Below are 24,464 nucleotides of genomic sequence, written 5' to 3'. Positions count from 1 at the left end.
TAACGTGTCTTCAAAAACAGCTACATTAAATCCGATTTTTACTACTTTTACGGTTAAATTTAAATAAATAAAGTACCTAAATTTTGTGTTTCCGTGTTCGATAACCTACAAAAGTATGTAAAGCTTTAACCTTTTCGACGCCGTGTCAAACACAAAAGCTGTCTCTCAGACGCCACGTCACCGAAGTGTCAAAACTGAAATTGAACTTTATGCATATGCACCTAGGTCTATGTTGCTCTGTGGTCTATGACCGATTAATACGTCTTTGGCGTTGGACCTGCAGTGCGTATATATCGGTCATTGGCGTCCAAAAGGTTAACTATACTCTATTTATGTACACATTTACACTAAGACCGTTGCCTCTTCATTTTAAATCGTCTTCGTCGTCCTCTACGTACAGTAAATCTTCCATTTTAGTCATAAACTTACTACTTAGCTGCTCAGGTGCTGGTAGGGATTCCTATAAAGAAAATGGGGGTTTAACTTTGAGGTTATGGTTTAGGATAAACTACCTTAATGATACCCACCAATGCCATATCTATGCTTATTTCAAAGCAACAGTAGAGTCGGGCCAAGGTAACTCTGCACAGCAGTTGCATTGACTCAGTGTGGAATAGTCATCATTAATATCAAATTTCTATGAAAATATGACATTTATAAAGACACTTTGACACTTTGTTCTGTTCAAGCTGGTGCAAAGTTAGCCTGGACAGTATCATAATGACTTTCCCACAAAAAGGGGTGCCAAGGATCAATCTTTTTATTGCCATCCGTTTTACCCTATTGCTTTCAAACATATTAATTTGTATTTAAAAATAGGTTCATACACTCTACTCACCCTTAAAGTTGAGGCAAACAGTGATATATAAATAAAAACAAACATTAAATTCAAATAACATATACCCACAAAATCATGCACGACACAATACGACATATAATATTTGACATTTCTTTTATAATTCTTCTGCAAATAAGTTTTACTAATAGGAACTTGAAATCATAATATGTATATGGCAATTATTTATTTAATTCTTCAGAAAATTTGTTTTACTAATAGGGACTTGAATATCTTGAAATTATGGCAAAAACATGACTCAACACTAATCAAAATGGGAATAGATTCTGGTTGTCGTATCCATAGAACGATTTTGTTTAGAAAAAAAAGTACCTACCTATTCAAAATTAGACGCACAATCGGCCTAAAAAAGATAAATTAGCTGGTATTATAATTTTCGGGATTAAATAAGAAATAACATAATATAAACATTTTATCATTTTTATTGAGAAACAAAGTGAGTACAAAACCAAAGCAAATTGTGTTTAGTGCGACATTGACAAATCGTAAATGTTATCAGAATAAAAGTAAATTCAAACATTTCATTCACAAACTGAATAAGCATTCACAAACAAATCAATGCATTTAAGAACATGCCACTTATATGTATTAACGGACACATGCAGTAAAAAAGCGACATTGATATTTGTGACGTTATCTATGAAAAGGGACCTCATTTTCGATGGCGCTTACGCCATTATTAAAGATGCTCCGATATAAATACAATGCCGCGCGACGCTGTGCGGCGTAAGCGCCATCGACAATAAGGTCCCTTTTCATAGATAATGCCCCATTTTATTATAAAACACTTTCCTGGCTTGACAGTATAAAATCTAACGCAACCTGATTGGCCCATACAGTGGTGCAGCCCGCTCTTGACACCAATCAGAAAATTAATAATGCGTGCACTATCAGTAGGTAATATACAGACAAGTTAGGAATGGGTCTTAATCGGAAAACCCTTTGCGGCGCTTAGCACGACATTAAAAACAGCGTATTAAAAATCATATTTACACTGCATACGCGTACGTACGCCATATTAGTTACATATGACATCTGAGGGGGAATTTCGCAAATTGCGGGGATCTTTCTCTTTTACTCCAATGAAGGCGTAATTAGAGTGACAGAAAAAAGTCCGCAATTTACGAAATTCTGTTTTCGCGGTAGCCCCTCTCGATATATTCGTTAGTGTGCGCCACAGTGGATTTTAAGAAGTCAATAACACTTAAATATTCGTTAGTATCAAAGAAAAACAGCTCACGATTAGTTTAAGACATGCGTTTATCAAAAAGTAATATCACGAAAGACAATGAATGAGTTTGAGACAGTAGTGGTTTGATTACTGTCACAATACACCAAATAATTAAAGATATTGACATAGTTAATAGCATTGGAACCAGTACCTCGATTGCAATAGCACATTGAACCAGACTTTACTGAAAAATTTACCTCTTTACATAATTGTTACACATCTACACCAAATATTTATAAATTGATATTTAAAATACTATACTTTTATGCACAAAGCTAAAACGAACTAGAAAGTTATTATTCACATGATTTTTCAAACTAAATTGTAGAAACATTCACTGCCAATAACTGATATACAAAACCTCAACTGAAACCATGGCACACATCAGTCTTACTTTTATTATTTAAAGTCACTGTGGGTAAGACCGGCATATAAAATGTTTGGATGAAAAAACCGTCATAGAGCAAGAACTGTCATATTAGTGTACGTACTTCGCTCAGACACATTCGGAACGGAAGAGCTTCGCTCCTTCTAGTTTACTGACCTTCTTTAAGTGGAGTATGAGTGCAAACGCAAGTGTTAGACCCGAGATACACTTGTAAGTTTTGCTTACGTAAGTAGGGACAAAGCTATTTGTTAAAATGAGATAACGATATTCATCTCTCATTCTGTAGTATAGCTGTGTCCCTACTTACAAGTGTATCTTGGGCCTCAGAAGCAGCGTAAGAGTTTGTAGACGGTCTTACCCACATTTACATTAAATCAACATCTAACGGCTCCTGTCGAAATGCAACCCAGTGAGAACTTTTCAAGTTACTTCACTTTTGTCAGGTACTTAATCTACCATAGACTAAACAGATAGTGGACAGCATAAACCAATTTAATTAAAAATAGGATTAGAATCATTGAGCAATTATGACTAACTTTGGCAATAAGCAACTCGGTCGTTTCACTTATACATTCTAAAATATATTATTTTGGCATTTGAGTTTCTGAATATATATAAATGGGATACATTATAACATCGATTTTCAATCACAGATATCATAAAGGTGTCTAGCCAAGTCACAATCGTTTATAAAAAACGCCAATCGAAAGTGAAATAATGTATGGAAATGACACGTGATTTTTCGTTGCATCTGTCGTCATACATGTTTTTGCGTTTCTCGATGTACGATTGTCATCTTGGATAGACCCCAAGGTCTGTAACTAGGTACATGCAGTTGCAAACATATACGCGCTACTATTGAACTCAGAAATACCTTGACATCAAGTCATTGAGTCGGAATCAAGATGCTTTTGACTAAATAACTATCCTCCTAAGGCCCAAGGTCCTACCTATAGTACTTCTTCAGTTCAATGAAACTTAAACCATATTCAAATGGAACAGAGTTGCATTTCTTTTGCTTTTTCGTTAAATTTTCTAACAAATAAAAACCAACTCTATTTCCTGCACTATAAGTTCAAATTTCAGTGGCAAATTTTGGGTTTTGCATTTGTATGACTTAGGAGGCTATAGGAATCATTTTTGCATGAGCGTGTACCTAATTCTTGGTGACGGACGGAGCGGTAAAAACAACAGCAAAACGTTTAGACGCATTATGGAAACGTATTCAAAATATCAGTTTGTTTCAATTAGACAAAATCCTCCGGCTTGTAAAAACTAGTGTACGATTGACTCGTGACTTGGTCACGTAATAAATAAATGCGACTTTCTGCTTCTGTGCATACAGAATAAAGACCCTCTGATGGAAAGCCACAATTTATTTTTCTAATACGATTACAATACTACAGATAAAAGCCAGATGAGCGTACCCATGAGAAATATTCAGTAAAATAAATTAAAAAAAAACAACTTCCATTGTACGTCGTACGTTTAAGAAAGCGGGACAAGAGAGATAAAATAACATGTAATTTTATGCCATTAATAAACGTTTTACTTATTTATTCAATCACAGTTGGTAACACACTGGAAGATTTAACCGTGTTTAACCGGGAAGGCGTTCATGCTACAAATAAATAATTTTGGTTGGTTAAAAAAGGTTAAAAAATTATAAAAAGCCTTTATCATTAATACAACGAAGATTAAGTACTTATTGTCCTTTGTACTCCCAAGTTTTCGTGTATTTTTTTTTTACATTTACTCTTTACATTTTTTTTATTAATTTTTAGAAGACTTTTACTTTTTTTACTAGCTTACAACCTTTCCGGTCCCACGGCTATTAATATCAGACTGGTCAAACTTAGACAAATATCCAGCACCTGTAGTTTTCAACAATACTAAAAATGTGATATTCCATATATTGTGATATTGGTAGTATTTTATGAAATTGAATAATATTGATTTTTAGGACAAAATTTACAATGGTAAGCAATCAAAAGGATTGCGGGCAAGTTTGCTCTTAAAATTTGTTCGTTTAACCCGTCAACAGGAGTTTAAAACGACGATGAAGTATTAAATTTAGAATTGTTTTTTTTTCTAAGCGGATATCGCATCGGCGAGAAGCGATAATTTATACTCGTACAAAATAAACGATTATTTTCTTCACATACTTGACTATTGGTTCACGAGCTCTTTTCTCCTGATGCTCGGCCTTGTGCCTACAAGACTTTTCACGTAAAATTGCCTTTTTTTGTCAGATTTCGACAAATATTGGTAGGTTTGAAAAGCTCCTTATTCTGGTCTGAATAAACACAAAATCCAAATTGGGGACAAAAAAATGTATGAAACTTCTCTTTGAGTTACGGAAAATTCCAAACGTTTATAACTCAGTGGAAGATTTTGTAGGGCATACAGTGAAATTCCGCTTATGTTGTACAGAATAAGGAACTACCAACCACCAAATTTTATCAAAATCTGAGAAAAATGAAAAACCGACAGCAAAATAAAAAATTACCCTAATGGCGTAATATATTTCGGTCGCTTTCCACTTTCTTGTCCAGCATAAGCGATCAAAGTGTTCAATCACAAGATAAGTTTTTACTTATAGATGGTCAAGCAGATCTTGTCAGTAGGAAAAGGCGGCAAATTTGAAAAATGTAGGCGCGAAGGGATATCGTCCCATAGAAAATTTGAATTTCGCGCCTTTTTTTACTGACAAGATCAGCCCTAGTAGCACGGTCGCATTTTTATCATTTATCACCATGCCTGCCACGTTCTAACAAGTATGTAAGTGCGAAAGTGACGGGCTTAGTGATAATCGATAAAAATGGAACCGTGCTGAGCCCGCTGCTTGACCATCTTTATCTAATACCTTTAAACGAGCAATTCTTGTTTATTTATTTATATATATATATATTTCAGGGATCTCGGAAACGGCTCTAACGATTTCGATGAAATTTGGTATATAGGGGTTTTCGGGGGCGAAAAATCGATCTAGCTAGGTCTTATCTCTGGGAAAACGCGCATTTCCGAGTTATTATATGTTTTCCGAGCGAAGCTCGGTCACCCAGATATTTAATGTTTATTAAAAAAAAATTGCTTGATATGGATTCTAGTGCCATTTGAATAAGTTTGACCGATCTAAATACACGTTTGTGGAGTTAAGAGAAACGCCTCGACGGCAGCAGCCATTGCTTGCTGGCGCGCGACGCGTCCAGCCGCTTGAACGACTGAAACATGCAGTGTGTGCGATATTCAACTTTAGATACTATAGTTCGTTTTTTTTTTAGCATTAGAAAGAACTTGAAAGAAGGTAAGCGATTTTGACACGTCTTTTAATTGAAAAACACTTTTTAAAAATCAATAACTATTACTTATGAAAGCAAAAGACTATAAAATATCGTATTAGATTCATAATTGTTACATATTTACCGTAACTTATTTTTAAAATGTGTTTTCCAATTAAAAGACACATCAAGATTGAACGACTGAAACATGCAGTGTGTGCGATATTCAACTTTAGATACTATAGTTCGTTTTTTTTTAGCATTAGAAAGAACTTGAAAGAAGGTAAGCGATTTTGACACGTCTTTTAATTGAAAGACACTTTTTAAAATCAATAACTATTACTTATGAAAGCAAAAGACTATAAAATATCGTATTAGATTCATAATAGGGATGTTGACAATTTTTTGGAACTGGTTTCATTTTGTAGATAGACACGTAATAATTACAGAAAAAATTATTTAAAAAATATATTCATTAATTTTGAATAAAAAAACATGTATAATAAGTTTCGTGTTTAAATTTCGCGCCTAAACGCTCCAAACTGTCACGTGACCTTGATGACGTAACGGCGTTTTAAACAAACTGCTGTCAGTCATTTTTTAAATTCTTTATATGGCAATAGACAATTTTTTTTAAAGCATAAACACACTACCGCATCGGACAGCGACCTTCTTTCTCGCTCTAACTTATAGCTGCGTCCTTAACGCACCACCTTACACACTATCGATTCGTGCGCCGCACCGCACCAAGATCGCGTTTCGGTACGATAATCTGTAGACACTTAGGCAGGTTTTATAACTTGTCTTTGGTGATTCCACTGTGATTACGTCACGCGCTCCGATTGGCGTTTGCAGTCACGTGATACTGGGCATTATTTTAAATACTTTTGATTATTTTTAATTAATTTATTACGCATATTTACACTTGCAAAATATGATTTTCCGCGTTCTAATATTCCCTGCTATGGTAAAAACATAACATGCTATATATTCGCGATTCATGTCAACATTTGTTACATATTTACCGTAACTTATTTTTAAAATGTGTTTTCCAATTAAAAGACACATCAAGATTGAACGACTGAAACATGCAGTGTGTGCGATATTCAACTTTAGATACTATAGTTCGTTTTTTTTAGCATTAGAAAGAACTTGAAAGAAGGTAAGCGATTTTGACACGTCTTTTAATTGAAAAACACTTTTTAAAAATCAATAACTATTACTTATGAAAGCAGAAGACTATAAAAGATCGTATTATATATATCCACTACTGCATGGACTCTTCCTTATTTGCAATAAAGATATTGAGTATTGAGTATTAGATTCATAATTGTTACATATTTACCGTAACTTATTTTTAAAATGTGTTTTTCAATTAAAAGACACATCAAGATTATCTACCTTTTTTCTAATGCTAAAAACTACGGAACCCTAAAAACGAAGTACCTATATGTAATAAGGTTTTGTAGACTGCAAGAATGAGGGTGTATTAGTGAAAAAAAAATCTTTTATACTGGTTTTCTGAAAAATGCAGGCGTGTGCGATACACGACTTCAGACGGTATATAATAAGCACGCAAACGTGAGCGTATATTTGTGTCAACAAAATATCGTTTTTCTCTGGAAAAAACTACCTAAGAGGCAATTATGCTTCTGAAAAGGTTTTTGTATTATACAAATATAATCTCAGTTAGAAACTTATTTAATTAGAGTAAAAAAATATTAATTAAATGAAACAGACCAATCAGTAGCCAATTATTTTCTATTAGGCCGGTTACTAAACTTTAAATTGTTCGAGAGCATCACATTATATCCTACAGTATATTTGTGTTTGGAATATAATAGAACACTATTTTGTGAATGTATGTGTAAAGTAATCTCTAAAAAATATATTGAGATTTTTGGAAAAAAAAAATTTAAAAATTTAGTTTTTAAAAAGATGTAAACATAAAATTCTACAGTAGCGATTTTTTGTTCAAAAGGCATAACTAAATATTTTACACTGTAAGTAAAATATGCACCACTTTTTTAGTGGTGCATACGTCACGAGCAATAAAAATGTTTGAAATAAATAATTACAATACAACATTAATTAAACACTTGGTGATTTTCCACTATATTGTTACGCCAATTATTCTACTCAATCTAATAAAATAAAAAACCAGGGGATTTTATTTTTACTATTTTTTAAACAATTATAACGTATTTTACCCCACGCGCATTAATTCTACAGTATATTTTTTTAATGCACCATACAGCCTGTAATTAATGTTATCACAACGTCAAAGAATCTCCTATTAATACAATGAGCTTTTGTCACACTTGTAAAAATGGCTATTGTTAAATTATTTAAATGATCGGCGCGGGGCGGGAGGGGAAGCGATGGCGATACCTCAAGGCCGCACGGCCGCAAAGCAACGGATTGGATAGGATGAAGGTATCTTAGGGCGGTTACAGAGTAGCGTTTTATACGAGCGTACGCGTACAGTCACCAGCAATTAAATGTCTGCTAGTGCACGAAAATACTAACGACCTTTTTTCCTACGTCCAGTTGACCTAAGTTTAAAATGTATAAATTGCGAAACTTGTAACGACATGTGTCCCACGTTTAGCTGACCTAAGTTTAAAAAGTCTACCGTACCGCGAAGAAATTCAAAGGTGTATGTGAAGTCCCCAATCCGCATTGGGCTAGCGTGGGGACTGCCGTACGAAACTGATAATTTTATTTAACATCACGATTTTTGGTCCTTCATGAACTGTCAAAAGTGACGTTTCTTCAAATAAAAACGTCACTTTTGACACTTGTATGGATGGGATATGTCAGTGTCAAACAAGTGACTAAAGTGACGTTTTTTTTTAGAAACGTCACTTGACACTTGTATGGATGGGATATGTCAGGGTCAAACAAGTGAGAAAGGTGACGTGTTTTTAAGAAACGTCACTCTTGACACTTGTATGGATGGGATATGTCAGTGTCAAACAAGTGACAAAAGTGACTTTTTTTAAAGAAACGTCACTTTTGACAAGTATGGATGGGCTATGTCAGTGTCAAACAAGTGACAAAAGTGGCGTTTTTGAAGAAACGTCACTCTTGACACTTGTATGGATGGGATATGTCAGTGTCAAACAAGTGAGAAAAGTGACGTTTGTTTTTAAGAAACGTCACTTTTGACACTTGTATGGATGGGATATGTCGGTGTCAAACAAGTGACAAAAGTGACTTTTTTTTAAAGAAACGTCACTTTTGACATGTATGGATGGGATATGTCAGTGTCAAACAAGTGACAAAAGTGACTTTTTTATTTAAAGAAACGTCACTTTTGACATGTATGGATGGGCTATGTCAGTGTCAAACAAGTGACAAAAGTGACGTTTTTGAAGAAACGTCACTCTTGACACTTGTATGGATGGGATATGTCAGGGTCAAACAAGTAAGAAAAGTGACGTTTGTTTTTAAGAAACGTCACTTGTATGGATGGGATATGTCGGTGTCAAACAAGTGACAAAAGTGACTTTTTTTAAAGAAACGTCACTTTTGACATGTAAGGATGGGATATGTCAGTGTCAAACAAGTGACAAAATTGACTTTTTTATTTAAAGAAACGTCACTTTTGACATGTATGGATGGGCTATGTCAGTGTCAAACAAGTGACAAAAGTGACGTTTTTGAAGAAACGTCACTCTTGACACTTGTATGGATGGGATATGTCAGGGTCAAACAAGTGAGAAAAGTGACGTTTGTTTTTAAGAAACGTCACTTTTGACACTTGTATGGATGGGATATGTCGGTGTCAAACAAGTGACAAAAGTGACTTTTTTTTAAAGAAACGTCACATTTGACATGTATGGATGGGATATGTCAGTGTCACACAAGTGACAAAAGTGACTTTTCTAATGGGCTATGTCAGTGTCAAACAAGTGGCAAAAGTGACGTTTTTTTTAAGAATCGTCACTTTTGACACTTGTTGACACTGATATATCCGATCCATATCGTTTCTATAACTAACATTTGACGTATCTCAACTGACCTAAGTTTAAAATGTATAAATTGCGAAATTTCTAACGACATGTGTCCCACGTTTAGCTAACCTAAGTTTAAAAAGTCTAGTGTACCGCGAAGACATTCAAAGGTGTATGTGAAGTCCCCAATCCGCACTGGGCTAGCGTGGGAACTACCGTACGAAACTGATAATTTTATTTAATATCACGATTTTTGGTCGTTCATGAACTATCAAAAGTGACGTTTCTTCAAACAAAAACGTCACTTTTGACACTTGTACGGATGGGATATGTCAGTGTCAAATAAGTAACTAAAGTGACGTTTCTTCAAAAACGTTACTTTTGACATGTATGGATGGGCTATGTCAGTGTCAAACAAGTGACAAAAGTGACGTTTTTGAAGAAACGTCACTCTTGACACTTGTATGGATGGGATATGTCAGGGTCAAACAAGTGAAAATGTGACGTTTTTTTAAGAAACGTCACTCTTGACACTTGTATGGATGGGATATGTCAGGGTCAAACAAGTGAGAAAGCTGAAAGTTTTTAAAGAAACGTCACTAATACACTTATATGGATGGGATTGTCGGTGTCAAACAAGTGACAAAAGTGACGTTTTTTATGAAACGTCACTATTGACACTTGTATGGATGGGATTGTCGGTGTCAAACAAGTGACAAAAGTGACGTTTTTTATAAAACGTCACTATTGACACTTGTATGGATGGGATATGTCAGTGTCAAAAAAGTGACTAAAGTGACGTTTTTTTTTAGAAACGTTACTCTTGACACTTGTATGGATGGGCTATGTCAGTGTCAAACAAGTGACAAAAGTGACGTTTTTGTAGGAACGTCACTCTTGGCACTTGTATGGATGGGATATGTCAGTGACAAAAGTGACTTTTTTTAAAGAAACGTCACTTTTGACATATGGATGGGCTATGTCAGTGTCAAACAAGTGACAAGAGTGACGTTTTTTATGAAACGTCACTATTGACATGTATGGATTGGATATGTCAGGGTCAAACAAGTGAAAATGTGACGTTTTTTTAAGAAACGTCACTCTTGACACTTGTATGGATGGGATATGTCAGTGTCAAAAAAGTGACAAAAGTGACTTTTTTTTAAAGAAACGTCACTTTTGACATGTATGGATCAGGGATGTTGCGGATGCAGATTTTTTGACATCCGCGGATGCGGATGCGGATGCGGATTTTTAAAGGCTCACATCCGCGGATGCGGATGCGGATGCGGATGTCAAGATTAGGTACTTAGAAAACGTCAAATATTACATTTTTAGTATTTTTTTATTTAAAAAAACCAAACGTTTAGTATTTGAGCAAGAATATAGGTGCGTTATATTTAATAAACAGTAACTTCGCCGACTTTTCTGGATCTAGACGATTTCGTTATAGGTAATGACGAAATTACCTAGCACTTACGCCGCCGCTAAGATGTTCCTGTACCGACTTGTTCGACATCCGCATCCGCATAAGCTCCGCATCGATTTTATGCGGATGCGGATGCGGATGCGGATGTTGAAAATAATGCGGATGTTCCGCGGTTGCGGATGCGGATGCGGATGTTCGCAACATCCCTGGTATGGATGGGCTATGTTAGTGTCAAACAAGTGACAAAAGTGACGTTTTTGAAGAAACGTCACTCTTGACACTTGTATGGATGGGATATGTCAGGGTCAAACAAGTGAGAAAGCTGAAATTTTTTTAAGAAACGTCACTAATACACTTGTATGGATGGGATTGTCGGTGTCAAACAAGTGACAAAAGTGACGTTTTTTACAAACGTCACTATTGACACTTGTATGGATGGGATATGTCAGTGTCAAACAAGTGACTAAAGTGACGTTTTTTTTTAGAAACGTTACTCTTGACACTTGTATGGATGGGCTATGTCAGTGTCAAACAAGTGACAAAAGTGACGTTTTTGAAGAAACGTCACTTTTGACATGTATGGATGGGCTATGGCAGTGTCAAACAAGTCACAAAAGTGACGTTTTTTAGAAACGTCACTCTCGACACTTGTATGGATGGGCTATGTCAGTGTCAAACAAGTGACAAAAGTGACGTTTTTGAAGAAACGTCACTTTTGACATGTATGGATGGGCTATGGCAGTGTCAAACAAGTGACAAAAGTGACGTTTTTGAAGGAACGTCACTCTTGACACTTGTATGGATGGGATATGTCAGGGTCAAACAAGTGAGAAAGGTGACTTTTTTTTTTTGATATTGACTTTCAAAGTATTGTCATTAGGCTTTTTGAACGTAGCTATTTTAAGCGTAGCAATTTTAAAAGTATTGGTCTCAAGTTATTTGTTATTTATTTTGATTTCTCGCAAAGCACTTGTTATTATTCCAATATTTTTTTGATAACACGTGTTAAATAAACAGATAATTGTAGAAATATAAAATTTTCGAGTGTAGGATGAATAAACATATTTTTTAAGCATAAAATAAAAAATAAAAAATCATAATAAATAGATCTCACGGTATCCGAGTGGTGCAAATTTCCATATCAATTGAGATTAATATTATGACCTAATCATCAAATTTTCGAATTGTGTAGGAATTTTTAAGTTACATTTATATCGATTATTTAAAAAATAACTATAGATTGAGCTTACTGTACACAGCTCACAGGAAACTCTCGGGATTTCTTTGTTATTAATCATGAACTAACTTAAGACATATAATTGATACATTATCCCGACTGTATGACTTAGTCTGTATAGTGTTCTAGATATTGACCCTAGGGTCATTAATTTCATGAAGAGCTCAATTACGGTACTCGAGATAATCGTATCGTGGGCATCTGTAAACCCTAAATATTGATTAGAAAAAGCTTTCGAGACTGTACGAATTAATGCAAGCAAAATTTTTTCTTCCCCCGCCTATATTTGTGTTAGAAAAATGTAAGTGTTAATTTGTACATTCACTGCAACATGCGAAAAGAAATATATATAAACAGGCAAACACACATCATGCAAAACATCAACACAGAGAACATTAAAGCATTATAAAATTGTCGTCCACACAAAGTTTATCTAAATTAAAGAATGACAACGTCAAATATTTTTAACTTGTGCTTTCATCTCTCAAATTGGAGACAAAAAAATATACATTTTTTATATTCCATATATAACGACTCACTCTTGCATTTCATCTTTCAGAACCTCGCAACACCAGCAACTTACCTTCAGGATCTCGCACATGCCGTAGTGGACCTTATCTCCGTACAGTAAGGTTCAGTTAACAGTGTCTCGGGTACTAACCGGTATGTGTGGGTGCGCGCTGGGGAACGGCTTTATGCACACGAGCAACACGGTCATGTTGTCGCGCCGTAGTAGACCTTATCTCCGCGCAGTAAGGTCCAACAGTCTGTACTGACCGGTATGTGTGGGTGCGCGCTGGGGAACGGCTTTATGCACACGAGCAGCACGGTCATGTTGTCGCGCCGTAGTAGACCTTATCTCCGCGCAGTAAGGTTCAGCAGTCTGTACTGACCGGTATGTGTGGGTGCGCGCTGGGGAACGGCTTTATGCACACGAGCAGCACGGTCATGTTGTCGCGCTGTAGTAGACCTTATCTCCGCGCAGTAAGGTTCAACAGTCTGTACTGACCGGTATGTGTGGGTGCGCGCTGGGGAACGGCTTTATGCACACGAGCAGCACGGTCATGTTGTCGCGCCGTAGTAGACCTTATCTCCGCGCAGTAAGGTCCAACAGTCTGTACTGACCGGTATGTGTGGGTGTGCGCTGGGGAACGGCTTTATGCACACGAGCAGCACGGTCGTGTTGTCGCGCCGTAGTAGACCTTATCTCCGCGCAGTAAGGTCCAACAGTCTGTACTGACCGGTATGTGTGGGTGCGCGCTGGGGAACGGCTTTATGCACACGAGCAGCACGGTCGTGTTGTCGTGCCGTAGTAGACCTTATCTCCGCGCAGTAAGGTTCAACAGTGTGTACTGACCGGTATGTGTGGGTGCGCGCTGGGGAACGGCTTTATGCACACGAGCAGCACGGTCGTGTTGTCGCGCCGTAGTAGACCTTAATTCCGCGCAGTAAGGTCCAACAGTCTGTACTGACCGGTATGTGTGGATGCGCGCTGGGGAACGGCTTTATGCACACGAGCAGCACGGTCGTGTTGTCGTGCCGTAGTAGACCTTATCTCCGCGCAGTAAGGTTCAACAGTGTGTACTGACCGGTATGTGTGGGTGCGCGCTGGGGAACGGCTTTATGCACACGAGCAGCACGGTCGTGTTGTCGTGCCGTAGTAGACCTTATCTCCGCGCAGTAAGGTTCAACAGTGTGTACTGACCGGTATGTGTGGGTGCGCGCTGGGGAACGGCTTTATGCACACGAGCAGCACGGTCATGTTGTCGCAGCCGAGCCCGCCCGTGGCGCAGTTGGGCGCGAGGCAGCGCTGCATGAGCGCCTCGCACACGGCGGCCGGCTCCCAGCCACTTAGTAGACGGACGCGGCAGAATGATACCACTTCCTGCAACGATAGGTACAGTTTAACTTTAACCCTTATCAAGGCGGCAGTTTGATGGCCATAGTATAGTTTGTAGCTTTCTAATAGACCCCGAAGGCTAATCCTATTGTCTATTGTTAAGAAAAGCCGCTCGTGCCACGTGCCACAACCACCTGCATAAAAAATCGGTACTTCGGTTACTGAGTGCCGGCGAGTCGAACGCTACAGAACCAGTCTAAAATGTGTCATCGAGATGCGTAACAAAGGCGCGTTATCGGAGAGCGCACCTACACTGGTTTTTTGAGCGTTGGACTAGCCCGCGCTCAGGTGCCAAATAGAATAATTAGGACCCTTTTTTGCAGGTAAGTAGCACGTGCGGTTTTACTGAACAATAGACAATAGGATTAGCCTTCGGGGTCTATTAGAAAGCTACAAACTATAGCACGCACGGTCATGCTGTACTTTAGAACCGCGTCGGTGCGCGCCGCAAGCGGGACCTCCCGCCGAACTGCCGCGTTTGGCATGTTTTAGTGGTTAAATCCGAAAGACATTATGAAATGAGCGTACCTCGCCATCAAACGTTGCAGTTTGGCGAGTTTTATAGTGTACGAGTTTCAATTCAACAGTGGTTACTAGGAGTACGTCTGATTGTCTGTCAAGTTAAACCAGTTTGACAGCACTGGCTTCCCTCGAATCCTCCTATAGAAAGCATAAATTGTAATTTTCTTTCATTAGAATAAATAAATTTCAAAAAAATTAAAGTGCGGTTTCAACCGCAAGTGTGAGCTCTAATAGGTAACGGTGTGCCAAATGTTTTAAATCGATTAAATAATTACCTCATTGGACAACACCTCCCAAATCCCGTCGCAGGCGATCACGATGAACTCCCAATCGTCGTTCAGTTGCCTCACTTGGACGTCCGGATACGCTGCAAAAAACATGGTTACTTATATTTTGGGAAGTTGCGCAGGATCCAGGTGGCACGCTCTCGTTTCAGAGGCTAAGATTCTCTTTGGATCGCTGAGCCAGAATAGTTAGTTAGTTATAGTTTGTAGCTTTCTAATAGAGCCCGAAGGCTAATCCTATTGTCTATTGTTAAGTAAAACCGCTCGTGCCCCGTGCCACAACCACCTGCATAAAAAATCGGTACTTCGGTTACTGAGTGCCGGCGAGTCGAACGCTACAGAACCAGTCTAAAATGTGTCATCGAGATGCGTAACAAAGGCGCGTTATCGGAGAGCGCTGGTTTTTTGAGCGTTGGACTAGCCCGCGCTCAGGTGCCAAATAGAATAATAAGGACCCTTTTTGGCAGGTAAGTAGCACGTGCGGTTTTACTGAACAATAGACAATAGGATAAGCCTTCGGGCTCTACTAGAAAGCTACAAACTATACTTATATTTCTATTTTTTCTCGCTTGTCATTTGGAGCAGTTTCTTTGCACGTTTAACCTAAAGTATGATAGTGTTACCAGTGACGATCTGCTCCCTCGGAGACAGTCTGTAGTTCCGCTTGAACACGTAGTCACCCAGCGCGCGGGACAGCGCCAGGTTGCCGTTGACTCGGTTGAGCTGGACCCAGCCCCCGCCCGCGGTTATACGACGGAGCTCCTCCTCGTTGTTAGTGGTCGTACGAGAGCACTTCAAGTATGATAGTGTTACCAGTGACGATCTGATCCCTCAGAGACAGTCTGTAGTTCCGCTTGAACACGTAGTCACCCAGCGCGCGGGACAGCGCCAGGTTGCCGTTGACTCGGTTGAGCTGGACCCAGCCCCCGCCCGCGGTTATACGACGGAGCTCCTCCTCGTTGTTAGTGGTCGTATGAGAGCACTTCAAGTATGATAGTGTTACCAGTGACGATCTGATCCCTCGGGGACAGTCTGTAGTTCCGCTTGAACACGTAGTCACCCAGCGCGCGGGACAGCGCCAGGTTGCCGTTGACTCGGTTGAGCTGGACCCAGCCCCCGCCCGCGGTTATACGACGGAGCTCCTCCTCGTTGTTAGTGGTCGTATGAGAGCACTTCAAGTATGATAGTGTTACCAGTGACGATCTGATCCCTCGGAGACAGTCTGTAGTTCCGCTTGAACACATAGTCACCCAGCGCGCGGGACAGCGCCAGGTTGCCGTTGACTCGGTTGAGCTGGACCCAGCCCCCGCCCGCGGTTATACGACGGAGCTCCTCCTCGTTGTTAGTGGTCGTATGAGAGCACTTCAAGTATGATAGTGTTACCAGTGACGATCTGATCCCTCGGGGACAGTCTGTAGTTCCGCTTGAACACGTAGTCACCCAGCGCGCGGGACAGCGCCAGGTTGCCGTTCACTCGGTTGAGCTGGACCCAGCCCCCGCCCGCGGTTATACGACGGAGCTCCTCCTCGTTGTTCGGCTTGTGGTCGTACGAGAGCATTTCCACCTGAAAGTGGTGATTATCTTGTTAGTTTTTGGAGACTAACCCGGAGGCCAGGAAAAATATGACTTAAGGTTTTCAACGCTGGCTTGACAGTATTTACAGATTCCTGTTTCGCCGGCTTTACTTTAGGACGTCACATTCCGAGTGCGAGAATCCGACGAAACAAGAATCCGGCGAATCGGGAACTAACCTTTACAGCGTCCTATAAGGCGTCGAAAAACTGACAAAAATTGAGCATCTTATGTGAGACGAAGCATGTCTTCCAACATAGCTGGTGTCTAGGGAACCTAGTGAACTACTCACCGCGCCACCGACGCTCGCTATAGCCCTAAAGTCGCCCACGTTGGCACAGGGGTGTTGTCCTTGACCAGTACCACCACGGCGGTGCTGCCAGCTACTTTCTCTTGAAGCATGTCTTCCAACAGCTGGTGTCTAAGGAACCTAGTGAACTACTCACCGCGCCACCGACGCTCGCTATAGCCCTAGAGTCGCCCACGTTGGCGCAGTACAGAGTGTTGTCCTTGACCAGTACCACCACGGCGGTGCTGCCAGCTACTTTCTCCTGAAGCATGTCCTCTTCCAACATAGCCTGGTCCATGTCCAGGAACCCCTGGAAATAATGCATCAGATTGCTGAATTGCTGATGCTGTTCTTGCCACATCACACACTTATAGGGTCGGTTCCATGCGGTTTTTTTTACGTGAAAGCGAGTTTCCTTGCGGTGATTCTAAGCTGTGTTTGATAGAAATCGATCTAGCAGATTGAAGAGTATCAGCTCTTTTCCAAAATGACGCAAGGCATTTTTGGAACAAAATGGATTTTCTTGGCATATAGCGGTTATTTTATTTTAATAGTTATGTATAGGAAGGTTTATAGTTCGTTGTCGATAGAGTGACTTGATCAGACCGTTAAGCGTGATTGGTGCAACTAGCCCTTAGTATCTACCTTCTATTTACACAAATGAAGATTTGTGTTATACATAATTGTTCTATAAAACGTCTTGAAATGAAATCTTACGTGACTTCTCTGAACCTTCACTTTAACATTTAAGTTTCAGGCGACCCTAACCCTCACATTGTGGCAAGGATATTATCACATGCAACGCTAAACGTTGCGAGGTCGACTTCACACGCGAACTCCTTGTACTAACACCAATAATTAACTAACCACTCTTGGATCTTATATCGTCGGTAATAAGGTTGGTTTACGAATAGCCAATTAACACTGTGGACAATGGACACAGTCAGGACCATTCATATATTTTATTGCAAACACATTAAGGTCTACAATGGTTAGAACTGAAACGGAGGCCTTGTTATTGTGTACGCCATTAACGAAAATCACTCTAATAAGTTTCCATATATGTTTGAGATCTAAGAGTTGTAAGAAAACAATACATGCGGATACCGACCTTATTTTCTCTGCAAGAAGATTCAGAATTTAATAACAGTTTATGGGAGTTCAGTTTTACTAAAATAATAATATATATTCGCCTAATCGTTCATATTAAGTAGACCGTGCATTGTTTATCTAAGTAATAGTACTAATTTTCAAAGTCAAGAATTTGTTGGAACTAAGAAAGGAATGATTCATAGGAGAAACGCATGGCTCGTGCGCGCTTCATAAAAGATTATCATAAGTAAGCACCATATCAGGGGTAGAATAAAATAGGTAAAAATTCACAAAAGTTAACTAATTGTAGGTCTTATTCCTCGGTTGACGCCGTATGCAGCGTCGCCAAGGCTCAGAAAAACGCCCGTCATTTTTAAAACATTACCCTGTTCCGTACAACACAGACTCCTTTATACCAATGTCAATCATTAAATATGCCCCAATGTCATCCGTAGACCGTAAACGGACACTTTCGACTCGTAAATGGATCCTAAATTATGATTTGTTTTCAAAATGACGGGCGTTTTTCCGAGCCCTGAGCGTCGTGTTCTAATAAAATGCTGACTTCCTTTATCCTATGTATTTCAGTATTGATCTGTATTTATCTGTCAGATATATGATCGTCTCACCAACAACATAAACAATGTAGACGGCATGAATTAGAATACCTGTTTCATGGCCTCCTCAATGTTCCCAAGATGGTACTCCGGGCGCGCCGTGATAAACTTGTGAAGATGTTTACCGGCATACTCCGCTATGTTCGCTCCTGCGAAACAGACGCTTTGGTTTACACTGTGTTTTCTCATGAAATAAAACTATTAAAAAGGATTATATCGCGTATATTGAATTCATACTACATCCCGACGTTTCAATATACGCGATATAATCCGTTTTAATAGTTTTATTTCATGAGTAACTATCGCGGTAACCGAAGACGTATTGTTGTCATATATTCTCATTATAGTATGGCTCTTCTGAGGTGAACTTTTCGCTTCGAACCTTAATCTTTCAAACAAAGGCCATTGTCTCTATTATCGCAAAACCGCTTGCTCCCGACTTAGCACGTGCCAGTACAACATTCATATTGAAAAACAGCCGGTATCGTCATAGTATTAAGGTTCAAATTTAATGTCACTGATATTCTAGATATTACGTTATGGTAGTGTAGGACGATAGACCGCCCCGAAGCGATACGGCACTCATATTATTTTGATACTTAGTGTGGTGTTAAAAATGAAACCTGGTTATTTATGATAAAGCGTTGTATATTTGTTATATAACAAAATCTAAGGTAACAATGTAAATTTAAGATTAATAAGTTTAACATAGGTATAATCAACATTTTTCCGTGTAGGTATATAAACAGTTATACGTACTACTAGATAAAATCGTGTCATAAAAAATCAGATATAATCAATTTCTTTCTTATATTATAACCGACCTTTCTTCTGACCGTTGACACGTGACGTTTTGTTAGAAAAGCTGTACGCTTCAAAGCTCCACGTTTGCCTTATCAGTGTTTTTATTGTCACTATGCGTCGGCATCACATCAGAGGTGCTAATTTCACAGTATCGTTATTTTAAAGATAAGAAAAAATAACAATGCTTGCAGCTGCACCTTTGTAAATTACATTTACCACCGCAAGCTAATAATTTAAATAAAACAATATAATAAATAACCACGTTTCATTTTTAACACCACACTAAGTATCAAAATAATATGAGCGCCGTATCGCTCGGGGCGGTTTATCGTCCTACACTACCAAAACGTAATATCTAGAATATCAGTGACATTAAATTTGAACCTTAATACTATGACGATACCGGTTGTTTTTCAATATGAATGTTGTACTGGCACGTGCTAAGTCGGGAGCAAGCGGTTTTGCGATAATAGAGACAATGGCCTTTGTTTGAAAGATTAAGGTTCGAAGCGAAAAGTTCACCTCAGAAGAGCCGTACTATAACCATTTAACCGTCTCGCCTATCGTGTGAGGCGCGTCGTCGTGAACCTTGTTGAGATGCACGAAGGTTGATATTGGACTGTAGCGTCGCGCATCATCAGTCTTTGGCGATCAAAGGTTAAGTCTGAGAAATATTGCCAAGTATGGTCCTTAAAAAAGTTATACATATTTGTATGGCGGATTGTAGTTTTTATATAATTCGTTGGAAATGTCAAGAGACCAAGCAAAGGCTTCACCATTCCACTTGATAACTTAGCCTGGACGGTGGATGACGTAAAGCCGTGTCCAGACGAGCTGGGCAAATCGACCGAGTGGATCAGGATGCGAGTTCATATCTGCATAATTGTAAATTTTAGGAATATTTTCTTGATGTAATATTATTCTTTTTTAACCAGTGTGTAACAGCATACGATAAATAAATAATCAGGAAAATAATTGGCGCCAATCTTCAATTTAATCACCAATTTAAGATTTTGGTGATATTTGAGCCCTCTAAGTAAAAAAAATGTCCCAAAACGAAAATACTAGCGTCACAAATTGGTATTCTTGCGTCCGCACCCCATATCGGTATCGGTCATAATCGGCGGTCGAACTCGGCGAGCCAAATTGGCGTTTGCGTCCGCACGTCCTGATTTGATCGGACAATTTCATCAGATTGGCGAAAAATTGTCTCGTCTTGACACAGCTTCAGTCTCGAGCCGTTCACCAACCAATAGAACCAACCTCCGTGTCCATCGTAGACCGCGAAGAACGCCGCCCCGGGGTCGTCCGGCAGCGACAGTATGTGCGTGTGCGAGTCATCCATAGACACGCGCCAGCCCTGTATAATACCAGAATAAATTAATACTGAGACAACAAGAAATGCTCCACATGAGAAAAGTGACGATATAAAGTCTATTTTTTTATTCGGTAGACTGAAATGACAGTTCATAGTATGAACATAAAATGTCATTTCATACTATGAAATGTCATTTGTCTACCGAATAAAAAAATAGACTTTAAGTACACACACCTATTTTTAGCATGGTTTTTTTTTATTTTTTGGAGAAAGGAGACTTTAAATGTTATTTGGAACATTGACAGATATGATTGATAGTGATAAAAACATTTTAACAAATCAATGTTCACATTTATTATATCTAATACATTGTGTTAAATAAAAACTAGTTATGGGACTAATGACACTGAATTTATGACCAGCAGCCAGCTGGCCTTAGACAGCCATCAGAATGGCGGTGAGAAAGTGCCCAGCAATAGTATTACCTAAATAATAATAAAAAAAACTATAACCCGAAAAGAAATAACTTGCACATGGATACTTGCAAATTATTTCTCTTGCTGGCTTCATGCTAACAATGTTAGTATATCATATACCTACTTACAAACCCCAGGGTTTTGGGTGCAGAAATGATTTTGTGTATTTATAACTTTGTTTATTGTAAAGTCACAAAACTATGCATTAAATAGATGTAGTAAGCTCCAAATGTGCGAAGGAATGTTAATATAGTTTGTTTCAAAAGTATTTTTGGCTAGTGTAAATCATTCCTGCACCTAAAACCCCCAAGTTAAGATCATATAGTTTTGCTTACCTGCATACATGAGGAGCCGATTAGGAAGCGGGAATCCTGGCATGTTGTTGACTGCTTCTCTGTCACCGGCTCCGAGAGGGTCTGACCCATAACTCTAGACAATGCAACAAATATGCACTTTAACACCTCTTTCGACGTTTTATGTAAAATAGAAAATGAAGTCAATGCTTTTAATGATATGATATAGTGTGTCAAAGGTCTATTTGATTTCAAACATAGAGAGAATCATACTATCTTTGTCTTACACTAGTACTAGCACCCAAAAGAAAAGGATGAGTATAGTTTTTTTTGTTCCTATTTACTGACAAGATTTGGTTGACCCAGTATAGTTCAAAACTACCATCAATATTATTCTTTGTACTCGAGTGTTTTTGAGTTCTGATAGAAAATTGTGCATCTGCCATTTGTAAACCAAACACAATTTAAACAGCTGGCTTATTATTTGCAAAAGGTTATTGATTAATTTATTATATTATTCACAATTAATTGTCAATACAGTGTGGTTGTACAAAGATACTTAATGGTTTGAGTTCTGACAGAAAATTGTGCATCTGCCATTTGTAAACCAAACACAATTTAAACAGCTGACTTATTATTTGCAAAAGGTTACTGATTAATTTATTATATTATTCACAATTAATTGTAAATACAGTATGGTTGTACAAAGATACTTAATGGTTCTAGTTATTTCTATTGTCTAGGAGAGGACACTGACTTCTGTAACACAGGTCTTTACCTAGCTCAGAAGTCAGGGACTTCAAAACCCACTTAGTAACTTGTTTTTTAACAATAAAAATATTTTATTTTATTTTTTTATTTTATTTTAGTTATATATTTTTTACACTTGCTTTTTCAACTTTTTTAACACACTGTCTCTATAATAAATCAAATAATATGGTGAGAAAAAGATTACATAAATGAATAACCCAATAAAGTACTGGTCTGGACTTAACATACACAACTTTAAATAACTTCACAATACACAGGCATAGTCAATTTTTTTTTTATGAGTCTCAGTAGACTCTGTACAATATAAATACAAAAACAAAGCAATTCTAGAGCCACTGCATTCACTGATAGTACTCAAACTAATCTATTGCACAAAAACAAAACAATTATATCACAGAGGTTATCAAATGAAAACGTCCTCAGTTTGTTTACTAGTAGAATACAATGCAGATTCAAATAACATAAATAAACTAGGTAATATAAAAGTTCCATTTAAACTAAGAACATTGCACAAATGTTAAACTAAACGTTTCATTTCATTTTCTATGCGCGTTTCGGTTGGCAACCAGTCCTTACTTTCAGTGAAATTTAACACCAACCAAACTCTAGTACTTGACACTATGACTAAGTTCTGATGTCATTCGCACTTTTATACGCATCTTATGCAGAAATTTACCCGAACAACGGCAAGATATATTGTTTGTTTAGCGATCTACAAGTGCCTTTTAGCGGAGATTAGTAGTATTATCGAAATTAAAACAAAAAACATGATAACAACTACAGTGTTTATCTAACTCCTATTACCTACTACAACTACACAATTGTCATATGAAATATTTTACTCACAGTTACGAAAACACAAAAAAGACTGATGAACTACAAAATATCTTAATGTTTACTTGCAAAATAAATGCTTTATTTATACGAATAGCTCTTATGAGATCGAAATGCGTAAATATACGTAACGTCAAGTTGACAGCTACCATAGAGAATGTAAAGTGAAGTTATTTGATTCGTAAACCGAGCACAATTTCAGCCACTGAACGCTTCACAGCATAGACTAGTTGAATACAAGCAAACCCCGCCAAATTTAAATATGGTGAGCGTTATTAATTTTAATTTATTACAAAACATAAAGAGAGAAGAGAAATTATGGTCCGGAGCTTTAACTAACCTGATCATTCTAGATGCCGCAGATAGGGCCATATCATCAGTTTATGCAGTAGTATTTAACAAAGTGATTTATGCCTTTATATCACAGTACCACAAGGCCTGGGAATATTAATAAAACACTACAAAAAACACAGCAAAATAAATAAAATAAGCAATGAAACTTACACAGAATTTTTAATGACGTGTAATTTGAAGTATTGAAATTTATTTACTGGCCAGTATATGTAATGTCTTCATGTAACGTAGAGCAAAGAGTTTTTCCTATTTAAATAAAATTCACTGTTTCAACATTAAGGTTTATATAGTGTGTCAAAGGACTGTTCCATTTCAAACATAGACAGAGAGATTCATACTATCTTTGTCTTACACTAGTACTAGCACCCAAAAGAAAAGGATGAATATAGTTTTTTGGTTCCTATTTACTGACAAGATTTGGTTGACCAGCTATATATAGATGGTCAAGCAAGTCTTGTCAGTAGAAAAAGGCGGCAAATTTTAAAAATGTAGGCGCGAAGGGATATCGTCCCATAGAAAATTTGAATTTCGCACCTTTTTCTACTGACAAGATTTGGTTGACCATCTATAGTTGGTTTATAGTCTGTTGTAGTCTAACAACTTTGTCAGCAGAAAAAGACGCGAAATTCAAATTTTCTATGGGACGACAACCTTTATTGGCGCCTATATTTTTTAAATTAGCCGCTTTTTCGGCGATGGCTTAACACTTACTATACTTGGTCAAGCAGATCTTGTCAGTAGAAAAAGGCGGCAAATTTGAAAAATGTAGGCGTGAAGGGATAACGTCCCATAGAAAATTTGAATTTCGCGCTATATACTCTTTGCTTACCAGACTATAATTATCATCTTATAGTACCTACTTGTTACCCGACTAATTTATATATATTATAAGGTGCAGTGAGTTCAGGTACCTATAATAAGTACTTCTCCGAACGCATCTTACTGAGCACTGAACGA

General features: G+C 38.1%; 1 protein-coding gene across 1 annotated transcript; it reads right to left on the bottom strand.

Annotated features, from left to right (window-relative positions):
* Positions 1-321: 321 nt before the first annotated feature.
* On the bottom strand, positions 322-23,551 carry LOC134654599 (probable protein phosphatase 2C T23F11.1). Its single transcript, XM_063510068.1, has 9 exons — positions 23,494-23,551; positions 21,591-21,684; positions 20,725-20,821; positions 18,709-18,806; positions 17,106-17,258; positions 16,471-16,651; positions 15,079-15,170; positions 14,087-14,266; positions 322-460 (listed from the first exon to the last, which is right to left on the bottom strand). The coding sequence occupies exons 1-9, from the start codon at positions 23,523-23,525 to the stop codon at positions 365-367; spliced, it is 1,023 nt and encodes a 340-aa protein (XP_063366138.1). The 5' UTR covers positions 23,526-23,551; the 3' UTR covers positions 322-364.
* Positions 23,552-24,464: the final 913 nt, after the last annotated feature.

This window comes from Cydia amplana, chromosome 15 (genome assembly GCF_948474715.1).
Source record: "Cydia amplana chromosome 15, ilCydAmpl1.1, whole genome shotgun sequence".
Classification (NCBI taxonomy): Eukaryota; Metazoa; Arthropoda; class Insecta; order Lepidoptera; family Tortricidae; genus Cydia; species Cydia amplana.
This window is presented reverse-complemented; position numbering and strand designations above follow the sequence as displayed.